Raw genomic sequence first — 24,793 nt, 5'->3', positions numbered from 1 at the left:
TATCCTTCTTTTATGTCCAGAGACTCAGTAATATATTTGCTGCCTGCCAACATTATTATGCGTAACATGATAACCAGCTTGGTGGTTAGAGTAACTTTAGGAAAAGTTCAATTGCAAACACCGACACAGGTGCAAAAATAAATCACTCACAAGTTCGGACTTTATAAATGCCCAGAAACTTGTTCCCTGTGGGGTCATTCTGCTAAACATCTGAAAGACCTGTTAGATTGTGGCCGAGGTTTGGGTTTATAGATGCACACACCTTTGTAATAAACTCACAATCCATCAGATCATTAAGACTGTAGTTTTTGATGTTTGAAGGCCCTCTTTGCACGAGTCATCTTCACATGTGCTGCTCTATTAGTTAACTCCTATAAACCAGTGCAAATGCCAACCAAATGACTAATGCTCATTCCAAAGCTGAGTCTAATCCCCTCTGAGAGTCATAGAACAATGCATCATAGGAGCAGGCCCTTCAGACCGCCTTGTCCATGCTGACCAAGTTGGCATACTGGACTAGTCCCATTTGCCTTCATTTGAGCCACATTCCTCTAAACCAGTGGTTCCCAACCTTTTTTAGCTCATGGCCCCCTTGGGATCTTTTAATTTTTCTGTGGCCCCCCCCCCCCCCCCCCCCCCCCGACATTATTAGCGGAAAAAAAGTACTTCAATATTATAATACCTTCCATAAAAATATCAGTGTGTATTAATTGCACATATATTCTCTTTTATTCTATTCCACAAACATCAAAAATATTTCAACTACATAGATTTAAATTTATTAGAACTAAAATTTAGGAGGCAACAGGGTGGTAGCTCTGTGGCCCCACTTCATTGAACCTGTGGCCCCCTAAATCCCCAAAAATGTCTGTGGCCCCCCCTGAAATTCTCCATGGCCCCAGGTTAGGAATCACTGGTCTAAATCCTTCCTATCAATATATCTGCCCAAATGTCTTTTAAAAGTCATAATTTTATCCACTTCAATGTTTAAAGGAGATGTTCGGTGCAGGCATTTTTTTACACATATGGGGTGGTGGGTGCTTTGAATGGGCTGCCAAGGGTGGTGGTGGAGGCAGAATAGATAGTATTATTTAAGAGGCTTTCAGATTGGCATGCGGATATGGAGGGTATGGAATATCTACAGGCAGATGAGATTAATTTACTTAGCATGTTTGGCACAGACTTCATGGGCTGAAGGGCCTATTCCCGTGTTGTACTTCATGTTCTATCTTCTATAGCCTCGTGGCAGCTCATTCCAGATACAGACAACTCTCTAAATGAAGAGTTTACTAACACAGGTCTTGAAAGAAGGGTTGCATCGAACAATTCCAGTTGTCAGTAAGAAAATCAGGAAAGACGATGAATTTGAGACATTCTGTTGTTTGCCATTTTATTTTATGGGGCACTATCTTCACTGTGTGCTTGTGTATACATGAAAATTATCTTTGGCAATTTGTGCTAAAACTGTTCTGGGTCTTGCATTGATAGGGAGACAGTCAAACTTTTTTTCCCGTAGATGGAAGTGTCAAATACGAGAGGAATAGCTTTAAGGCGAGGGGGGGCAACGTTTAATGGAGCCGTGCGAGGCAAGGTTTTTTTTTTACACACACAAGGTGTTGGGTGCCTGGAACACGCAGCCACGAGTGGTGGGGGAGTCAAATATGATCGTGGCGTTTAAGTGATTTTTGGATCGGCAGTGAATGAAGGGGTATGGTTTATGTGCAGGCAGATAAGTGTTGGCCTTGGCATCGTGTTCAGCACAGAAATTTTGGGCCGAAAGGCCTGTTCTTGTGCTGTACTGTGTGTTCTAATAGAACTTTGTGGCTGCAAAGATGGAAAGCATTTAATCTGATTGCCTTTGCATACATGATTGCTGTGGTTCATGCACAGCAGTGGCAATTATCCTCTGTTCCCACCGATTGGCAACCCACGCATCATCTGCATCACTGATGCACTGTGGCTGCAACGTGCATTAACTGCATAATGAGCTGCACTTACTCCAACACTACCTATTACCAAGTGTTCAAGAAGGAACTGCAGATGCTGGAAAATCGAAGGTACACAAAAATGCTGGAGAAACTCAGTGGGTGCAGCAGCATCTATGGAGCGAAGGAAATAGGTAACGTTTCGGGACGAAACCCAAAGGAAATAGGCAACGTTTCGGGTCGAAACCCAAAGGGTTTCGGGACGAAACGTTACCTATTTCCTTCGCTCCATAGATGTTGCTGCACCCGCTGAGTTTCTCCAGCATTTTTGTGTACCTATCACCAAGATGGTTACGATTAGCAGGCAAGTGTAAATCAGTCGCAGCCTTCCTTAAGATTAAATACCCCGTGTGACTTAGAAATGTCAGCGATCCTTCCTTGCAGGATCTAAATTTTGTATTATCCTACCTAACAACATTGAGGGAGCACTTTCACTGGAAGGATTATGGTGGTCGAAGAAGGAGCTCATCACCAACTCTCGTTAGCCAGAGGGTGGTGAATCTGTGGAATTCATTGGCACAGATGGCAGAGGAGGCCAAGACATCGGGTACTTTTAATCCTCAAAGGCCGTTGGTTATGGGCTTTAATGTTACTTTCATAGCAACATCCACATCCTGTACTTTCTTTAAAAAAAGTAATCGTAGACATGCCATACAATAGGTTATGCCCCTGTCCCACTTGGGAAACCTGAACGGAAACCTCTGGAGACTTTGCGCCCCACCCAAGGTTTCCGTGCGGTTCCCGGAGGACCTCCGGGAACCGCACAGAAACCTTGGGTGGGGCGCAAAGTCTCCAGAGGTTTCCGGAGGTTGCAGGTAGTGGAAGCAGGTAGGGAGACTGACAAAAACCTCCGGGAACCGCACGGAAACCTTGGGTGGGGCGCAAAGTCTCCAGAGGTTTCCGTTCAGGTTTCCTAAGTGGGACAGGGGCATTAAACTACTGATTTGAATGGAAGCTGGGCAAGGCAATATTAAATCGGTCAGAAGAAGAGTCCCAACCTGAACATCGTTTGTCCATTTCCTTCTAAGCCTAACCACTGAAAAGCACTTACAGTGTTTTGCTGAAGCCAATACTAAAGTTGGGTGATTCTTCTGGCTGAGAATGAATCAAGTCTACAGTGAACATTAGCTTCTGCTTTTGCTTGTGGCTTGGGAGTGTTGAGTGTAATGTGTGTGTGTGTGTGTGTGTGGTGCACAGAAACTGGAATGCCATGTATGGAAACTTACATAAAGCCACTCTAGTTTCTTTGACTTTAAAAAAAAAAAAACTTCCTTCGAGGATCTGAAGATGGGTCCCGACCCAAAATGTCACCTCTCTATGTTCTCCAAAGATGCTGCCTGACCCGCTGGATTACTCCAGCACTTTGTGTCCTGCACCTGCAGTTCCTAGTTTCTATTTTTCTTTGACTTTTATTGCGCAGAAATCTGTCAAGAAGGCAGCCTGGCCCAAGGGAAGGAAAAGGAAAAAAGCGACCAAGGACAGCAATGCTCCCAAAGCCCCGCTCACTGGGTATGTGAGGTTCCTCAACCAGCGCCGGGAGCAGCTTCGATCCCAACGGCCCGATGTGCCATTCTCCGAAATCACGAGGATGTTGGGGAATGAATGGAGTAAACTGCCTGCGGACGATAAACAGGTATTGAAACGTTGGGTTGGAAACCAAGTGTAACGTATCTGACATTCCACAGCTGTTGACAAGTCCACAAGTTATAGGAGTAGAATTAGGCTATTCAGTCCTTCGAGTCTGCTCCGCCATTCAATCATGGTTGAACTCTGCATCCTAATCCCACTTTCCTGCCTTCTCCCCAAAACCCTCGACACTCATACGAATCAATAATTTGTCGATCTCTGCCTTAAAATCCACTTGTTGACCGCATAGATGCAATCTGAGTGATTACTTACAGTAGAAGACCTTCTCCATAACATGATCAACAGAGCATGCATTAATGTATGGGATGGTGAGCATGAAGATGTGATTTGTTGCAGCAACAGATTTGTATGCCTACAAGTGTCTAGGCATGATTTCTCCTGTTGATAAAATTGGTTTGTTTAAGTTTAGATTTTTAGTGTGGAGATACAGCATGGAAAGAGTCCCATACTGCCCGTCGATCACCTGCAGGATTGAATCTGGGTCTCTGGCACTTTGAGCTCTACCAGCTGCATCACTGATCCGCCTAATGTAGTTGCATTCAGTTGCATTTGAATGAATCTGGAATGGTTTCCTCTACCATCGACACCTAATGTTTTATGGACAAAGTAAAGACCAAGGTTCCATAATTGGGGTCAATGTAAAGACTAAGATACAAAATAAATAAGAACACAACCATCATCTTAGACTGAGGTTTTGAAACATTTTAAGGTTGGGAATGAAAAGAAAAGTGGTTCTGTGTGGTTTGAATTAAATATGAGATTTTGTATGGAAAGCATTGTTCTTTAACATCTAACGTGTTATCACACAAGCTCTGTCTGCATGCATTTAGCATTAGAGCAGCCTGCAGTCATACAACTGACTGGGGAATTGATTTGGTTCATTACAATTCTTTGCTGGAATCGTATGTTTACTTGGGTCAGCAAGGACATGCTATCTGCAGTCAGGTATTGTTAGTTTAAAAAATCATAAAACCACCAGGCAGAGATCGTTACAAGTGGCTATGAACTGAGGTTTTTAATCACAGTGTACCCCTGTGACTACGCAATTTGTCTGTCTGCCATGCCCCGCCGCTGATGTCTGGGTGAATAACTGATCAGTTTGTGTTCTTTGCTTGGCATTATCCCCGTATAAATTCTTAATGCACCCCATCCCTGATCATTCTTTTCTGTCTGTCTGTCCAGCATTATTTAGATGAGGCAGAGAAAGACAAAGAGCGTTACATGAAGGAACTGGAGCAGTACCAACAGACTGAGGCTTACAAAAGATTCAGCCAGAAAGCAGATGATAAACGACGGACAAAAGGGCTTAGCCAAGGTAATAATTGAAGCTTGTTTTGACTGAAGCTGTGTCAGCTGTTTCATTACAGCTTGAATTAGCTCTCAAAACCTGAAATGTGTACCTTTTTTCACCCCTTTTATATTCAGTGTACTCCTTTTTAAATGTCTGCATGAAGGCATTTTATAACGCTAAACGTTTGTAGCCAAGTGCAGACACAACTCCCTCAGATGGCCAGAATATAAAAGATTGAATTTCTCAGATTAACGTACATATTCAGCAGAGAAGGAATAAAACTAGCCCAAAGAAAACATTGTTCTTTGACTTGATCCAGGGAGCGATTGGAGGTTAGAATCTGACATTATAAATGGATTGACTTCTCCAAATATTAACACGTGGAATGTTATTTTTATATCTCCCCTGCCCTTTAGATGAAGGATCTCGAGCCAATAACATTCCTGTTACAGAGGTAAGGCACGTCTTATATTTTTTCAGCACCAAAGCGAAGGAACAATATATTTAATAAAAATCTCTAATAAAGATAAGTTTGCGTGATTGAAGACAGGAAGCAATATGCCAGAGTCTATCTGAAGGACATCAGCAAATGGTTGGGAAAGCAAATGATTTAGCTGCCACCTTCTACTGAAAGTACAGACTGGGGGTCTTCAGTCATCCAGTATCTCACCAGGGTGGTAGATGTGGAGGGCAGGCTTTATCATGGGTTAGGTTTTAATGTGAAAACTTAACCCATCACTTAATTTGAATTGGTTTTAGAAATTGTTGTATTCAGAAAGATGTCTCTCTTCAGAAAAGGTGTTCTCTCAATTTTGCGCAACGGTTTATAGGAAATTTCCATCAGGTTAAAAAAAAGGACGGGTTACATCTCGAGGATCAATGGATTTCATAAGGTCATAAGGAATAGTCTACTCAGTCATTCAATCATGGCTGATCTACCTCTCCCTCCTAACCCCATTCTCCTGCCTTCTCCCCATAACCTCTGACACCTGAACTAATCAAAAATCTATCTCTGCCTTAAAAATATCCACTGACTTGGCCTTCACAGCCTTCTGTGGCAAAGGATTCCACAGATTCACCACCCTCTGACTAAAGAAATTTCACCTAATTCCCTTCCTAAAAGAACGTTCTCTAATTCTGAGGCTATGACGTCTAGAGCTCTAGACTTCCCACCAGTGGAAACATCCTCTCCGCATCCACTCTATCCAAGCCTTTCACTGTTCTGTACGTTTCAATGAGGTTCCCCCTCATTCTTCTGAACTCCAGCCAGTACAGGCCCAGTGGCAATAAGCGCTCATCATAGGTTAACCGACCCATTCCTGGGATCATTCTTGGAAACCTCCTCTGGACCCTCTCCAGAGCCAGCACATCCTTCCTCAGAAATGGTGCCCAAAATTGCTCACACTATTCCAAATGTGACCTTACCAGCACCTCATAGAGCTTCAACATTACATCCCTGTTTTTGTATACAAGCCCTCTTGAATTAAATGCTAGCATTGAGTTTGCTTTCTTTACGACTGATTCGACTTGCAAATTAACCTTTTGGCAATCCTGCACCAGCACTCCCAAGTTCCTTTGCACCTCTGATTTCTGGATTCCCATTTAGAAAATCGTCTACACGCCTTTATTCTTCCTGCCAAAATGCACGACTCCACACTCTTCTACACTCTATTCCATCTGCCACTTCTCTGCCCAATCTCCCAACCTGTCCAAGTCCTTCTGCAGAGTCCCTGCTTGCTCTATGCTGCCTGCTCCTCCGCCTATTTTCATATCATCCGCAAACTTTCCCACAAAGGCTTCAATCCCCTCGTACAAATCATTAATAAATACATTTGTAGGATCTTTCCCAAATAGTTTTTGAAAGATGCTGCACCAAAACAGCCATTCAACCCACTTAGTCCATGCTGACAAACAACCACACATTTTTTCCCTAATCCTACCATAATCCATTTTATTCACCCCACCGTCTCAGCTCCTCCACAGATTCTCATTCTCACCTCCATGCCAGGGGCAATTTACAATATAGAGAATTCAACTACCTGCACATTATTGGGATGTGGAAGGAAGCTGGAGTACTCGGAGCTAAACACAAGGAACTGCAGATGCTGTTTTTCAAAGAAAGACATTATTGGAGTTACTCGGGTCAGATAGCATTTCTGGAGGACATTTCTGGATAGGTGATGTTTCATGTTGGGACCCTTCTTTAGCCTGGTCCACACTAACTTTGAGAACATGCAAACTCCACATTGACAGCAATGGAGATCAGAACTGGACCTGTGAGGCACAAATAGCTTACAAATGTTATCTGATGATAATAATAATAATAATAATATATTTTATTGTCATTGCACATAAGCGCAACGAGATTTGGTATGCAGCTTCCATCCGATGTCATCCGATCAGCAGTACTATCAATGTGGAGTTTGCACGTTCTCATAGCAGATTAGTCTGAAGAAGGGTCCCAACCCGAAATGTCGCCTATCCATGTTCTCTAACGATGCTGCCCAACCTGCTGACTTACTCCAGCACTTACAGTCTTTTTTTGTAAGCCAGCACCTGCAGTTCCTTGCTCATTGACTAGTGCCATGGTGAAATCCTATTTGGTAGTAGGGTTGAGTGTGATATGTTTCAGGCTCATGTTGCAGCAGATATTTTAGCCTCTTCTGGTCAGTCTTTGATGAACAAAGTATCATAAGGAAAGTGGCAGATGCAAGGTTAACATCATCAAAGAAAACCCTATGCATTGAGAGATTAGATTTCGCAACCTTGGCAATAACACCATCTCCACAGGGGAATGTGCTATTCCTGAGAAAATAAGCAAATAAATTGCTTTCTGGGCATTATAATTGTATATGGGAATGATTTTCCAGACTCCAGCTCATTGCCTGCTGCCATTAACTGGAATCTATGTATCGAAATAAACCGTGGAACTTGTGAGAGTCAAGAGGCTAAAATGTCTGTCCAGATAATCACAGACTCAACTATCTGTAGCTTTGAGCTGCAAGACTCCAATGGTTTTCTACTGACATTAAGGCCATCTTTATCAATGAAGTAATAATTAATAGGCATGACATTATGATCATGCAATTTCTAATGTCGCTTCAAATAGGGTCAGTGAAAGTACAATGATTTGTAATTTGTGAACAAAATGGATTTTAATTATCGTGTAAATTATTTAATTACTGTGTAAATTTAGCAGCACGCTGCTTTACAGCGCCAGAGACCCGAGTTCGATCTTGACTACAGGTGCTGCCTGTATGGAGTTTGTACGTATTTCCAGGGTCTTCCAGTTTCCTCCCACGCTCCAAAGATGTGCAGGTTTGTAGGTTAATTGGCTTTGGTAAAGAATGTAAATTGTCCCCAGTGTATAGGATGGTGCCAGTGTACAGGAATTGTAGGTTGGCATGGACTCCAATTAATTAAAAAAAAATCATGATTTTGTGCCTTTGTCTGTGAAGTGTTCTGTGAAGCATAAAAGTGAAATGCATCTTGATTGAGAGATGCAGTTAAAGGAAAAGGGGACTAACCCTAAACAGCACATGGATACCTGTTGCTCAACAGCACACGACGTCCGACACTGAACAGCTCATGGGGGCGCAAAGGTAATTGATAATTTTGAATTCCAAGCAATGTACTTGAAGACATGGAGTCATAGCGAGAACCAACATGGATGTTTGCTCTGACCTTCACCCACTCATTTACACTAATCTGACATTAAACCTATGTTTATTCTCCATTCATTCTCATCAATTCCCCCTAGAGGCTACCCCACACCTAAATATAATTAGAGGTAATTTACAGTGGCCAATTGATATCAAACTGCACAGCTGTGGGACATAGCAGGAGACCAGAGCAAAATACACACTGAAAACGTGCAAACTCCACACTCGGAACCCAAGTATATCTAAGAACCCAGGGCAGCACAGTGGCTCAACGATAGAATTGCTGCCTTGCAACGCTTGCAGCACTGGAGACCCGGGTTCGATCCCGACTATGGGTGCTGTATGTACGGATTTTGTACGTTCTCCCCGTGACCTGTGAGGTTTTCCCTGGGTGCTCTGGTTTCAAACACATACATTAGACCAAGTGAGAACCGTTGGGTCCCTGTCACACGGGAGGCTTGGTTCCCCAAACCAACCCGTTCCCCAACGCAATATTGCACCACAAACTAATATATATAGATATATATTTATATCTATATAAATATATTGGGCACATTTTATGTTACAGAAGCAAGGTGTTGGCCTGAAGGATCAATCAGTGTTGGATATTCCTATTTTCTCTGAAGAATTTTTGGACCACAGTAAAGGTAGGAAGAGCCAATATAAATATTCTAGACGGGCCAGAATGGCGCCTGGATTATCTATGAAGAGAGGTTGCACATGGACAAACTTGATTTGTTTTCTCTGGAATGCCAGAGTTTGATAGGAGACCTGATGGAACTATGAGAGGCATAGATAAAGTAGACGGGTAGAACCTTTTGTTGGAGACTAGAGGGCATAGCTTTAAGGTGAGAGGGGCAAAGTTGAAAGGAGATGAGTGAAGCAATTTTCTTTTACACGAAATGGCTCATGCCTGGAATCCTGCCCAGGGTGGCAGTATAGACAAATTTGATAGTGGCATTTAAGAAGCTTTTAATAGGCATGTGGACATGCATACAAGCGGGGGGGGGGGGGGGGGGGGGGGGGGAAGAGATATGAATAATGTGCAGGAAGAGGAAATTAGTTTAACGTGGCATCATATTTGGCATGGACAGTTTGGGCCAAAGGACCTTTTCCTGAGCTGTACTTTTCGACATTCTAATCCTTTCAACTTTGGGGGGAAGAGGTGGGGGGGGGGGGAGGGGGAATAAAAGCAAAGATACACATAGAAAACATGTTTTTGGTCCAAACAGACCATTTCAGCTAAGTTCTTGTCACATTTGACCATTCTGTTCACATATCCTTTCAACTGCCTTTGGTCTAAAATACCACTAGCTGACCCGGGATTCCACAGCTTCATTATTCTTAATGTGGGGAATTTTCTCATGCCTTTCAGTTCTAAATGGTTCCGATTCAAATTTGTACCAAGCCTTTTGTTCCTGTAGTAATAACTGGAAACAATTGACTTCTGTCTACCCTGTTCAATCTTCCATCATTGTAAACATTTTAAAATAATTTCAATGCTTCTTTATTATCACTTGTACCTAAGCGCAGTGAAATGTTGTTTTTGCATACAGTTCAGTATATTATCACAATGCATAGCACAATCCTAGATTAAATACAAAGTGTATAGAAACAGTTCACACTCATCCCATAATCTGAATACTAAACAGAATAAACTTATTTCAGGTTTGCTCTTATTTATATTTCCTCATTAAAAAGGGTGTGCATTAATAATTATAATACTACTAATAATAATAAATAATAATCCAAGAATCTCTCGAAGGCATTCCCCCCCCCCCCCCCCCCAGGTTGTTGGGATGAGCAAAATTACATGAATGTTGAGTTGTTAAGTATATTTGGGTCTGAGATCAACTGTGTGAGACTTGAGATTTACAAGGATCAGGCAGGAAACGAGTCCAAGGATGATTCGGGCAAGGTTTTATTAAATGGGTCATGGGTCATTTAGCATTCTTCTGCTTTATATGAGGAAGGGTCTCTAGGCAAAACATCACCCATTCCTTCTCTCCAGAGATGCTGCCTGTCCCGCTGAGTTACTCCAGCATTTTGTGTCTATCTTCGGTTCAACCAGCATCTGCAGTTCCTTCCTACACACTGCTGCTTTATTCCCCCTGAAGCCTCCACCTTTCTGACTGACTGCACACAGCACTCTGTAATTCTAATTGTAGAGGTCTGCCGTTAAAACGTTGCTATTTTATATGACTAATATTGAGATATAAACCTAGAATGCTATTAGTTTATTTGTGTAATCTAGAATGCATGTTCCACTGCTCTCCTATGCCAATAGGGCTTATTCATCTCTGTACAATTACGTTTTTCTATTTTAAGTTTCTGTACTTTGAGTTAAAAAAAAAAAATACTACGTCTCCTCACCACTAACCAAATCTAAAATGTAATCATTTTATTTTTTTCATGTGCAGCTCGGGAGCGGGAGCTCCGCCAGCTACGGAAATCCAATATAGAATATGAAGAGCGAAACGCGGCTTTGCAGAAACACGTGGAGAGCATGAAGACGGCGGTGGAGAAGCTGGAGATCGATGTGATGCAAGAACGCAACAGGAATGTGCTCCTTCAGCAGCACTTGGACACCTTGCGGCAGGCACTGACGTCCAGCTTTGCCACTGTACCGTTGCCAGGTAATTAAACCTTTGTCAATTCAGGGCATAGACTTTGTGAGGTGGAAAGGTGAAAGCATTTCAAGTTAGATTATCCAACATAACCATATAACCATATAACAATTACAGCACGGAAACAAGCCATCTCGGCCCTACAAGTCCGTGCCGAACAACTTATTTCCCTTAGTCCCACCTGCCTGCACTCATACCATAACCCTCCATTCCCTTCTCATCCATATGCCTATCCAATTTATTTTTAAATGATACCAACGAACCTGCCGCCACCACTTCCACTGGAAGCTCATTCCACACAGCTACCACTCTCTGAGTAAAGAAGTTCCCCCTCATGTTACCCCTAAACTTCTGTCCCTTAATTCTGAAGTCATGTCCTCTTGTTTGAATCTTCCCTATTCTCAAAGGGAAAAGCTTGATCACATCAACTCTGTCTATCCCTCTCATCATTTTAAAGACCTCTATCAAGTCCCCCCTTAACCTTCTACGCTCCAGAGAATAAAGACCTAACTTATTCAACCTATCTCTGTAACTTAGTTGCTGAAACCCAGGCAACATTCTAGTAAATCTCCTCTGTACTCTCTCTATTTTGTTGACATCCTTCCTATAATTGGGCGACCAAAATTGTACACCATACTCCAGATTTGGTCTCACCAATGCCTTGTACAATTTTAACATTACATCCCAGCTTCTATACTCAACATACCAACAATAGCCGGGCACAAAGGGCATCCTGATTACTATTGGGGAAAGTGTAGTGCACCTTTGATGCAAAATAAACATGGTCTGTTGCATGCACGGTTTATATACTCAGACTGGGAGTTGGGACAAAGATAGACACAAAGTGCTGGAGTAATTCAGCGGGTCAGGCAGCATGTCTGGAGAAAAAGAATAGGTGACATTTTGTGCTGGTACCCTTTTTCAGTAGGGGTGGAGGAGTGAGGGGGGAACTGGAGGTGGAAAAAGACTTCGGAAAAGAAAAAGAATAATCTAATCTGACAGGTAATTTCTCACCTCAAGATCTCCCCCCCACCCCCACTTTAAGTCTGAAGACGGGTCCTGACCTGAAACATCACCTATCCCTTTTCTCCAGGGATGCTGCCTGACCCGCTGAGATACTCCAGCAATTTTGCGACTATCTTTGGTATAAACCAGCATTTGCATGTTGGGCTGAAGATGGCCATCACATTTTTAGTGATATCTGAAATCTAATCTGCAGGTTGCGGATTAGTTGCGGTCCGACCAATACAGGTAAAGTCTCCAGTTTCAATCTCTATTTTTGAAGCTAGGTCAGAAACAGAGGCGTTCATGTAGAAACAAGGAACTGCAGATGCAGGTTTGCACAAAAGGCAGAAGAAACTCGGCGTAGTCTACAATCTGTCTGAAGAAGGGTGCCGACCTCAAGTCAAGTCAAGAGAGTTTACTGTCATGTGTCCCAGATAGGACAATGAAATTCTTGCTTGCTGCAGCACAACAGAGTATTGTAAGCATAAATACAGAACAGCCCAGTGTGTCTATATAGCTTAGACCATATATATACACAGAAATAAGCATGACCTATGATGCCGCCTGACCTGCTGGGTTACTCCAGAACTTTGTGTCGTTTTGTGGCTTTTATGTCCCTTTGCTAAATGAGAATCAGTAAAGTAATGTAGGTACACAAAATTGCTGGGGAAACTCAGCGGGTGCAGCAGCATCTATGGAGCGAAGGAAATAGGCGACGTTTCGGGCCGAAACCCTTCTTCAGACTGATGGGGGGTGGGGGGGAGAAGGAAGGAAAAAGGGGAGGAGGAGGAGGAGCCCGAGGGCGGGCGGATGGGAGGGTGGGAGGAGACAGCTAAAGGGTTAAGGAAGGGGAGGAGACAGCAAGGACTAGCAAAATTGGGAGAATTCAATGTTAATGCCATACGGACGCAAGGTCCCCAGACGGAATATGAGGTGCTGTTCCTCCAATTTCCGCTGTTGCTCACTCTGGCAATGGAGGAGACCCAGGACAGAGAGGTCGGATTGGGAATGGGAGGGGGAGTTGAAGTGCTGAGCCACCGGGAGGTCTGGTTGGTTATTGCGGACTGAGTGGAGGTGTTCGGCGAAACGATCGCCCAACCTCCGCTTAGTCTCCCCGATGTTAATCAGCTGACATCTAGAGCAGCGGATGCAGTAGATGAGGTTGGAGGAGATACAGGTGAACCTTTGTCGCACCTGGAACGACTGCTTGGGTCCTTGAATGGAGTCAAGGGGGGAGGTGAAGGGACAGGTGTTGCATTTCTTGCGGTTGCAACGGAAAGTGCCCGGGGAGGGGGTGGTACGGGAGGGAAGGGAAGAATTGACGAGGGAGTTGCGGAGGGAGCGGTCTTTGCGGAAGGCAGACATGGGAGATGGGAAGATGTGGCGAGTGGTGGGGTCACGTTGGAGGTGGCGGAAATGGCGGAGGATTTCCTAAGTATGTAGGTGTTTACTCATTGACAGCCATTGATTCCTTTCAGTGAACAAATGTCTTCAAAGATTCTATAGAGGTTTGGCTATATTACATTGACAATGAAGTTCTGATTTTGGTCAAGAATAAGTAGATTTGATTATTCTAATGGGAAAGGGGCCCCCTATTTTGGATATATGTACGAAGAGGGAATGTTGCCAAGATTCTACAATGCCTTTTCACCAGCTCTGAGCTTTCAATAATGGGCTCTAATGACACCCTATAGATTGTATTGTTCATAAATAAAGGTGGCAACAAAAGGCTGGCAGGGAAGACCATTATGTGCAAAGCACACTGTTGTCTGTTTGCAAAATGTTGTTTCACTCAAGATAATGGAATGGAAGATCAGAAGCAGAGTTCAGTGTGCAGTCACTATTGTGCGATTAGCTCATACAGCTGAGGACTAATTTCCATCCCATAGTTCAAATAAATGGTGTGCTGCAATTTAGTCTGCCTGTGGACATCAGCTCAGATCTTGTTCGTAATTTAACAGCAGATTTGTAAACGAGGCCAGTTTAGTTTATATTTTTGCACGTGTATCGAGTGAGGTATAGTGAAAAGCTTTTTATGCTGTTGCGGCCATCAAGATTGTACATGAGTATAATCAAACTGTTCACGGTATTCAGGGTAAAGGGAATAATGTTTAGTGCAAGGTATCGTCCGATTAAAGATAGTCTGAGGGTCTCCAATAAGGTAGATGGAAGGTCAGGACCGTGCTCTGGTTGGTGACAGGATGGTTCAGTTACTTGACAGCAGCTGGGAAGAAGCAGTCCCTGAATCTGGAGGTATGCATTTTCACACTTCTGTACGTCTGGCCTGATGGGAGAGGGGAGAAGAGGGAGTGTCTGGGGTGTGACTGGTCCTTGTTTATGCTGCTGGCAGCGAAGCAAGGCAGCGTGAAGTGTTGATGGTGTCAATGGAAGGGAGGTTGGTTTACGTGATGGTCTGGGCTGCGTCTGCAATTTTTTTCGGTCTTGGATGGAGCTGTTCCCAAACCTTGCTGTGATGCACCCCGAAAAATGCTTTCTGTGGCGCATCAGTAGATGTGGGTGAGAGTTATGGGGGCATGCCGAACTTCCTAAGCTGCCTACGGAAGGAGATGCGTTGGCGTGCATTCCTGGCCATTGTTACAAAATGGGTGGTCCAGGACAAGTTGCTGGTGATATTTACTCCTTGGAACTAGAAGTAATGGTAAAATGGATGGTAGGGATATGATTCCAAAGCAAAGATATTTCAGGCCACTTCAGTGCTGAAAATTGACAGATTTTGTATCTGTGTAGGTTATTTTCCTCATTAATGCACATTAAAAAAATCTACTTTGCAAATCTCTGAAAGGCACCCGATTTTCAGGATTTTCTTCCTGAAAAGCTATATGTCATTCCTAATCTAACAGGATTTGGTGAAGTGAGTTACTTTTCCAAGTGTTCCTAACACAGGTGTTGATGCAGATTCTTGGGGAACTCGTATACTGTAGTCACCACTTAATATGAACCTTAAAGTGCCTCACAGTTGACCATCCCCTGTTCCCATGAGGAAGCCATGTGTACGAAATCTGTGAAACTCGGGAACCAGGCATGGTTAAGGTTAAGGAGGTATTCCGTCTGGAACTGATGCTCTCTGGAGGAATGCCAAGACCATTGTGAAGCCACCGGATGGCATGTTTTTAACCGTGCTTTTAATTCTGTATTTAGAATCTTTTTCTAACGTTGCAGGTTCTGGGGAGACGCCCACCTTGGATACCATTGATTCCTACATGAGGAAATTACACGGCATTATTCTGTCCAACCCACAAAGTAGTGAAAATCTCATTACCACAGTGCGTGACTTAGTTAGCCGACTTGACAGGTGAGCAGATCAGGCAGATGCGTGCATCAAAAAGCACTTTGAGGTTATCTTGGCTGTTTTTGTCGATTCTGTGTGTTGCTACTTAATTTGCTTTTTTTCTTAATTGGGTAGTCACTTGAATGAATGTTTGCTGGTTCTGTTTCGACAATGATTGGGGACTGTGGAGCTATATGGTACAGACTGAAGGTACACAAAAATGCTGGAGAAACTCAGCGGGTGCAGCAGCATCTATGGAGCGAAGGAGATAGGCAACGTTTCAGGCCGAAACCCTTCTTCAGATTGAATTGACAATTATATAAAGAAATGTGGGGAGGCACTTTGACGCATCTGGTAGAGCTGCTGGCCCACAGCACCGGTGACCCGGGTTCAATCCTGTCCTCAGTTGCTGTCTGTATGGAGTTTGCACGTTCTCCTTGTGACTCCAGTTCCTCCCACACCCTAACGATGTGTGGGTTATGGGTTAATTGGCCTCGGTGTGTAGGGAGTGGATGAAAAAGTGGGTCAGCATAGAATTAATATGAATGGGTGATTGATGGTCAGTGTGGACGTTGGGCCGAAGAGCCTGTTTCAGTGCTGTATCACTAAACTAAATGCTGTAAACTATACTGTCCAAGTGTATTAAACCTACCTCAACAATTTCTTCTGGCAGCTCGTTCCTTATACCCACCCCTGTCTGTGTTTAAAAAGTTGCCTCTCAGCTTCCTGTTATATCTCTTCCCCTCACCTTAAACTTATGCCCTCTAGTCCTTGATTCCTCTACCCTAGGAAAAAGATTGTGTACATTCACCCTGCTTATTCCCCTTGTGATCTTGTGTATCTCTAGAAGATCACCCCTCAGCCTCTTATGCTCTGAGGAATAAAGTCCTTAATGGACGATGGATACAGATAAGTTAGCTGAAAGCTTTAGAATTGAGTATTGAGCACAGAAGGCTGTAATGTGCTCAGACAGACGATGAAATGTTGTTTCTCAAGCTTGCATTTGGTCCTAGATAGGCACAAAGTGCTGGAGTAACTCGGTGGATCAGGCAGCATCTCTGGAGAAAAAGGATTTGGGTCGGAACCCTTCTTCAGACACTTCTTCGTTGGGATGGACACAATATGCTGGAGTAACTGGGCAGGACAGGCAGCATCTCTGGAGAGAAGGAATTCTCTGCCTCCGAGGGCAGTGGAGGCAGGTTCTCTGGATGCTTTCAAGAGAGAGCTAGATAGGGCTCATAAAAATAGCGGAGTCGGGATATGGGGAGAAGGCAGGAACGGGGTACTGATTGTGGAAGATCAGCCATGATCACATTGAATGGCGGTGCTGGCTCGAAGGGCCGAATGCCCTACTCCTGCACCTATTGTCTATTGTCTATCGAATGGGTGAAGTCTCGGGTCGAGACCCGTAGTCTGTCCCGCTGAGTTCCTCCAACATTTTGTGTCGATCTTTGGTGTATAACCAGCATCTGCAGTTCTGTGCTACACCCTTCTTTATTGGGCCTTATTGTAACTGCAGAAGAGGCATAGACTGACGGGTCAGAATCACAGTGTCTGGGCAAATAAACTCAGGCCCACTGAGTTCCTCCAGCATTTTTGTCTACCTATTAATGTTCCAGGTGGTTTCCAGTTGAGTCATTGTGCAAAAATGATTGCCCCAGCATATGTTTAGTGCCCTAACCTTGCCAGAGGAGCAACAAAATGGAGATTTAAAGTTTCCCTTTGAAGCTGCAACACAGATTCGACGTGCCTTTAAAAAAATAAATCTATTGATTGAAACCATTAAAGCTTCAAAAATGAGTTGCTCCACGATGGAGTTTGAAGTATGAAGTTTAACGGGTGTGGGCGGCCACAGTGTGTGCATTCCCAGCAAGGAATTGATTCCACCGTGGGGGAAAAGCGGAAGAATATTGGAGGGGGAAAGGAATGTTTATTTGACTCGAAGCCCATCAACATAAAACTATTTTGGGTTTTAACATCTGTTTTCAACAATATTGCCTGATAGTGGCAGAAACCAGATGCGAAGGAAAAATATGTTGGATGATTAAACTGAGTAGTTTTAACTGGAAAGTCCCTATCCAGATTATTAAATCTTTTTCATGTCGTAAGTCTTAATGAAACATAATGGGTTTTTTAAAAGTTATAATGTATTCTTTCTCTTTGCTCCCTTCACCTAGTTGAAATTGTGGTTGACCGTCGACGCATCAACATCTGTACACACAGCTGGGCAGTGAGAAATGGAAGGAGCCACTGGATTGTCAATGGAAATAAAATGGCAGCTACTGTTTCTGGCCTTGAAATTTAGCCTGACCTGGAGAAGGATTGTTCCTTTCATTTCAAGAGACCAAACATCGGGGTGCAACAGGCGATGGCTGGGTTGTCTCTTGTTAGTTGGCAGCGTTGATGTCGTGGTTAACTCCTCCATCATTGTTCTCTTGCCAAATTTCCTTGTGTTGATTGTATGTTATGTTATGTAGCTATTGAGCCATTCTGTGCTCAAACAAAATCATTTATTTAATTACGTTTTGTTTTAAAAGGGTGTTTTCTCTCTTCTCTTTACGGGGCAGCAAATAAGCTGAAGTTGGGAACTCACCGGGTCATTTTCAGAAACACTGGCTGGTATGCCAAATATCAGACTATTTATGATATGAACAGGGTAACCTGTTGATGGAATTGGTCATAATACCATCCGAGTAGGGCCTTAAATCAAACAATGTTTGGTATCATCTTTTATCCCCAATGCTAACTAATGTAGCAGTGCCATAGAATTGTAAAAATTTGAAGCACAGGCCATTCTGCCCATTATGGTCATGTCTGGTATAAACGAACTACTTAAGCTAACATCACTTCCCAGCCCTCAGTCAGTTGCTTCTTGCGTATGGCGTGCACAGCCTAAAGTTGTCGGACAACTTGTTCTATTTGATTGTGCACGCCGGGTTGATTGCATTCGTCGAAACAGGGCGGAACACCTGAAGGTTGCAATCTCCCACCCCAGTCAGTTGCTGATGAGAACAAAAATAGCCTTCCTATCCGCTGTATTTCTGTCATTTACTTTAAATGTGTGCACCTTATTGAGAGTGTTCTCCGCAAGGGAAATGTCTTTCCCTGTTCCTCTTTGTCAAGTCTCCTCAAAGGTTTACGACCTTGCGTAAGTACTGCACCTGTTTTTCAGGAAAGCCGATTTCCAACCAGCCTCTCACGGTAACTAAGGCTATCGAGTCTTGTAAATCTTCCGACAATATCGTGCTATAATTGGCTCCCATCCCCTGAAAGTTGGGAGGAGTGAATAACACGTCTTTTCCATCCTAGTTGAAGTATCTCCTTCAATATACATTTTCATAGGAGCTGAATTAGGCTATTCGGCCCATCAAGTCTACCCCGCCATTCAATAATGGCTGATCCATCTCTCCCACCTAACCCCATTCTCCTGCCTTCTCCCCATAACCCTTGACACCCGTACTAATCAAGAATCTATCTCGGCCTCAAGTAAGAGAAAAGAACCATCTTTAATAAGGAACTAAATCCATCCAATGAAAGATGATTGCCCTGAAATGTTCAATTTGTTTCTCTGCAGCTGCTTTCTAATCCTATAGGGCATTTATCAATTATTTTCTAGCATTTCTTGCTTGTATTTTAGATTTCCATCATTTACAGTGCTGTGCTTCTGTAAGTCAGCATTGATGCATCTCGCAGCGAGATGGTCACTGTTGCTGGAGAAGGAATCGGTGCTGATTGTAGAATCCAAGTGCATCCTGATTATCCACGCTACCCCCATCTTGTCTCCCTGGCCCTACTGTGGAATAGATTACCCAAACTCTGCAGGCTTCCATGCAAAACGAGAACTTGACCAACCTACGGTGGCGCAGTGGTAGAGTTGTTGCCTTCACAGCCCTTGCAACGCTGGAGACCCTGGTTCGATCCTGACTACAGGTGCTGTCTGTACAGAGTTTGTATGTTCTCCCCCCGACCGCGTGGATCTTTTTTCTGATATCTTCGGTTTCCTCCCACACTCCAAAGACGTACAGGTATGTAGGTAGATTGGCTTGGTATGTGTGTAAACTGTCCCTAGTGTGTGTAGGAAAGTATTAATGTGCGGGGATCGCTGGTCGGTGCAGACTTGGTGGACTGAAGAGCCTATTTCTGCGCTGTATCTCTAAACTAAACTAAAGGGCTGCCCTTTCTGAGCAGCACCTCGACTGAAGTACGTGGGGAAAAAACTGATGTGCTTTGTATGATGTTAAAGCCTGCACCCCAAAATAAGTTTGACCTTGTGCAATTAGTATTGTAAAGTATTATTTTAATTAACAGTTAAATGACCCAAAGAAAACCTTTTGTGTTTGGTATTGCCACTGGAACTTATCTAGTGGGAATACTTTTTCATAAATGTCATTGCAACCACAAATGTTTTTATAATATACCTGAGCTCTGCAAACAGAGGCAGTGGGTACTGCTGTATCTGCTCGAGTTTACTCAGTGAGACATGCGGAAAGGATGAAGGAACCAGGAGTTATTTTTGAGGGTTTGCCTCTAAGCCAGAGGGAGTGGAAAGTAGGGATACAAGAGTACTTCGGATGCTGGAATCTGGAGCGGAAAATGAACTGCTGGAACAACTCAGCAGGTCAAGCAGTATCTGACGAGTGAACGAGATGGTTGGTGTTCTGGGTCGAGACCCTAAGAGTGTCGAGGGGGAGATGGCCGGTATATAGAATTGAGCTGGAGGGGTGAGATAAAGGTGGAAGGCACATTTCTTGAAGCTGACATTCCTGACATTTCAGGAGTCCTTGAGGAGTAAGCTTAATTTTGAGAGCAGATGCTGATTCCCAGAAAAATGTGGGAAAAATCCCAAGTAATGATATATATGGATAGATTATATAGCAGCTGAAGTTCAGGGCTATGTTCAGAGTTGTACCACCTTCACATGGCATAATGACATAGTCACTCACCCGTGCCAACACACTTTCTGATACATAGTTGGAAAACACGACCCAAAGTGGGACTGTCCTCATTCCCGAACAAACGTACGTGTCCACGTCACATCCAGTGATTCCCACTAGAAGTTGCCCGTGGATATCAGGTGAGCAGAGGGTTTGATGTGAACATGGAGCCTTTGATAGTCAAGTCAAGGAGTGGAACTAACATTCCATAAACATTTTCAAACTTTCCACAAAGGGATATTGAACCAATTTCAAGATGAAATGACACCACTATCTCCAATGAGAGGGGAAGAAGGGTCTCGACCCGAAACGTCACTCATTCCTTCTCTCCAGAGATGCTGCCTGTCCCGCTGAGCTGCTCCAGCATTTTGTATCTACCTTCGATTTAAACCCGCATCTGCAGTTCTTTACTACACACACACAGAGGTTAATTGGATAGTCATTTACAATTTTATTAAAATGTTTATTTTACTCTCTCAGATACTGACTACCTTTGCTATTTTGCAACCCACTGTTCTTGGGTGGTAGCTGGCAGACTGAATAAAGCATTGCAAATAAGCTTCAGGCTGCATTTCAATTCAACACAGTGCCCTCCATAATGTTTGGGACAAAGACCCATCATTTATTTATTTGTCACTACTCCACAATTTGAGATTTGTGATAGAAAAAAAAAAATCACATGCGGTTAAAGTGCACATTGATTGTAATAAATGCCATTTTTATACATTTTGATTTCACCATATGGAAATTACAGCTGTGTTTATACACCATTTCAGGACACCATAATGTTTGGGACACAGCAATGTCATGTAAATGAAAGTAGTCGTGTTTAGTATTTTGTTGCATATCTTTTGCATGCAATGACTGCCTGAAGTCTGCGATTCATGGACATCACCAGTTGCTGGATGTCTTCTCTGGTGATGCTCTGCCAGGCCTGTATTGCAGCCATCTTTAGCTTCTGCTTGTTTTGGGGGCTAGTCCCCTTCAGTTTTCTCTTCAGCATATAAAAGGCAAGCCATGTGTCCCAAACATTATGGTGCCTGAAATTTGTGGACTGTGTATAAACACTGCTGTAATTTCTACATGGTGAAACCAATATGTATAAAAATGGTCTTTATTAAAATCTGCCAATGTGCACTTTAACCACAAGTGATTTTTTTCTATTACAAATCTCAAATTGTGGAGTAGAGAGGCAAATAAATAAATGATGGGTCTTTGTCCCAAACATTATGGAGAGCATTGTGTGAAGATACTCCCACTGGGGGGGACAGAAGAGGGGGCGGTGGAAAGAGACTGAAGGAATTCTGGCTGACCTGAGGTACTACAATTACTCTTCAAGAAAAACTGGCTCCGATTTCTTCACAATCTGGTCGCTCCAGCTTGATGTATATTGATTGCCTTACCCATCTAATAGTCCACAGATGTTTGTCATGTATGCTGCTTAAGACTTAACACCAATGCTAGTACCACTTATGTACGTGGATTATTATAAAAGCAAAGAAACTATAACTAAAAATTCGGTGCCAAATGTACCACATGCCTGTCTGTCTTCTCCAAGTAATATTTCACTCTGAAGTGTAAATATGTATGGAAACTTGGCTTTCCCTTTCCAAATCCTTTATCCTACAGATAGATTTGTGAGTGAAGTACTGTACAGAGATGAGAAGAAACACGCTCACAATTTTGTTAACAATTTCTGTTCTCTTTCCACAACCTAATCTTGTTTAGGTATTATTTAATCCCCTGAAGACCAGTTTTTACGTTTTGTTTGAATACGGATTAATTTTATGGCCTTGCCATCGAGAAACGTTAAAACAAGAGGGTTTTAAACTACAATAATTCCATTTGCAGTAATGCCAATCTCGTAATATTTTGATAAACTGTTTCCTGAAGATTGTTGGAAAACGTTGTCTGAACCAAACCATTGCCAGTAGACATGATGGCATTAAAGGGAAAAGTCCAAAATGTTCTGAAGAAACAGTACAGATGTTATTTCAAAGTGTTCTGATCGAACAATTGATGTATACAGATTGCATTTTGGATTCAGAGTGCAACTGCAGTTTAAAATGAAAGCTGTATTAAATATTTATGAAAGTTAATTTCTTCCTGTGTCTTAAATAAGAATTTGTCTCATCGTCCAGTCGAAAGGGTCGCATCATAAAACAATTCTGTTGACTTTTATGGAAGCTGGTAGAGCTGCTGCCTCACAGTGCCAAAGACCCAGCTACATTCCTGACCTCGTGAGCTGCCTGTGTGTAGAGTTTCTACCTTCTCCCTGTGACCACGCGGGCATGCCAATCCGGGTGATCAGGTATCCTCCCACATCCCAGATTGATAAAAATACATCTATTGATGCTCCTGAATACATCATCAGTGATGTAACCTGGGGTCATTGGGAGTTTCGGGTCTTTCAACATCAGACACCCTCGCCCAGGCGACCCAGCCGTGGTTGATCAGACCATGACTTGTGTTCAGGTGGCATTCGCTCCTCCCCATGGACCTCCTCTCCTGATCCAGAGCCATCTCGAGGCTTTCTCCGCTGCCTCTGTGGTGTTCTTGATGGCCCTTCTCGCCATTCCGTTGATGCCCAGCGCATTCAAGGCTTTGTAGAGCGATTGCCCTGCAAAACCTCTGCAGCCAACCTCGATGGGCAGACACCTTGCCTTCCAGCCCTGCTTACGGCAGTCTATGACCAGCTCTTTGTACTTGGTCATCTTCCTCTCGTGGGCCTACTCCAGACGGTCCTCCCACGGCACTGTCAGTTCCAACAAGACAATGTGCAGGTTTGTAGATTCATTGGCCTCTGTAAATTGACCCTAGTATGTAGGGAATTGTATGCAAACTTAAGATAACCTAGAACTATAGCATGAACGGGTGATTGATGGACAACATTGACTTGGTGAGCCGAAGGGCTTCTGACAATGACTGCTAATTATAACTCTCCACATCATGGGAAAGTTACTCATAACCCTCTTTGTCTGTATGGAAAAATTATAAAAATTGAATTGTACAAAAACAGCTTCAAGAATTTTTCTCTGCTATTTTTGCCAAATTCCACCGAGCATAACCTACTTGTGTTTGAGTTTTTCCTTCAAGGTTCTGCCGATTGATATTTGGAATTGAATAACTCCATGACACTTTGGATTGATCAGTAAAGTACATGCCTGTGTTGAGATGCTGAGGCGTTTTCGCCAGAAAGATCCCAGGGTTCGGTCCCAATCTGTTCGGTTTGACCTTTAGTCTGTCTGGGCATGGAGTGAACGGATGATTAGTCATTGAGTGATTGAATCTTGGAATGTTTGCATTGTGGCCAGAAGCTTGTGGGATCATTGCCAAAAGACATGACACTCGCAGCTGAATAGTGCCAGCTTTTGTTGCCTAGGCTCCCACAAGCAATGGGCTTTTATAGCTCAGTGGGACAGGCAGCTTCTCTGGAGAGAAGGAATGGTTGATGATTCAATAGACAATAGGTGCAGGAGTGGGCCATTCGGCCCTTTGAGCCAACACCTTCTGAAGAAGGGTCTCAACCCGAAACATCACCCATTCCTTCTCTCCAGAGATGCTGCCTGTCCTGCTGAGTTACACCAGCTGTTTGTGTCTTTTCGGTTTAAATCAGCATCTGCAGTTCCTTCAGACACAATGGGCTTTTATCCCAAGTACCAGGCAGTGCCCATGAAAGTCCACTGCAGGAATGTATTCATCTCTTGTTTGGAGTAAAGGAGAAAGTTAAATCAGTATTCCATTTAAATCAAGTATTCTATTTCATTTTTTGGTTTATTTATTATAAGAGTCACGTGTACTGAACCAAGGTGAGAAGTTTTGTTTTGCATGCTGTCCAAACAGGCCACATATAATACTACACATAAATACAATACAATCAAGTCATGAGTGTTTTATTGTCAAATGTCTCAAGACAGTAATGAAATTCTTACTTGCAGCAGCACAACAGAATATGTAAACATAGTACACTGTAAACAATATAATAAGGTGTGTGTGTGTATGTATATATGTATATCTGTGTGTGTGTGTGTATATATATATATATATATACTCACACATACACTCACAGAAACACACACACACACACATATACACACACACACACACTATACATATATACATGTGTATATAATGAGCATAATAGACCATTGGGGAAGATACAGAATGCAGAATATAGTTCTCAGCATTGTACTGCATCGGTTCCATAGACAAAGTCCAATATCCTCAATGGGGTGAAGGTGAGTCAGACAGTTGTATGCATGCATGCCTGTTATGCTCAACTGCGGTATTAAGGGACATTGCAAATGTAATTGGAGCCATCGTACTCTTAAAAAGGAAAATTAATTCTTCGAG

General features: G+C 43.1%; 1 protein-coding gene across 6 annotated transcripts in view; it reads left to right on the top strand.

The window, feature by feature from the left end:
- hmg20a (high mobility group 20A) overlaps nt 1-20,658 on the top strand; it is a 61,141-nt gene extending 40,483 nt beyond the window's left edge. For 5 of the 6 annotated variants that reach the window (XM_033015080.1, XM_033015078.1, XM_033015081.1 and 2 more), the window contains 7 exons: nt 3,406-3,618; nt 4,815-4,947; nt 5,340-5,377; nt 9,154-9,232; nt 11,006-11,221; nt 15,398-15,530; nt 17,684-20,658. In XM_033015080.1, coding sequence (XP_032870971.1) covers nt 3,406-3,618; nt 4,815-4,947; nt 5,340-5,377; nt 9,154-9,232; nt 11,006-11,221; nt 15,398-15,530; nt 17,684-17,687 — 816 coding nt within the window. In that variant the 3' untranslated portion in view covers nt 17,688-20,658. Of the gene's footprint in view, nt 1-3,405; nt 3,619-4,814; nt 4,948-5,339; nt 5,378-9,153; nt 9,233-11,005; nt 11,222-15,397; nt 15,535-17,683 lie in introns of those variants that run through there. The other variant, XM_033015079.1, reaches the window with a different exon arrangement.
- The last annotated feature ends 4,135 nt before the right edge of the window (nt 20,659-24,793 follow it).

This window comes from Amblyraja radiata, chromosome X (assembly GCF_010909765.2).
Source record: "Amblyraja radiata isolate CabotCenter1 chromosome X, sAmbRad1.1.pri, whole genome shotgun sequence".
Classification (NCBI taxonomy): Eukaryota; Metazoa; Chordata; class Chondrichthyes; order Rajiformes; family Rajidae; genus Amblyraja; species Amblyraja radiata.
Note: the sequence above shows the minus strand (reverse complement) of the source record. Positions and strands in the feature narration are given on the sequence as shown.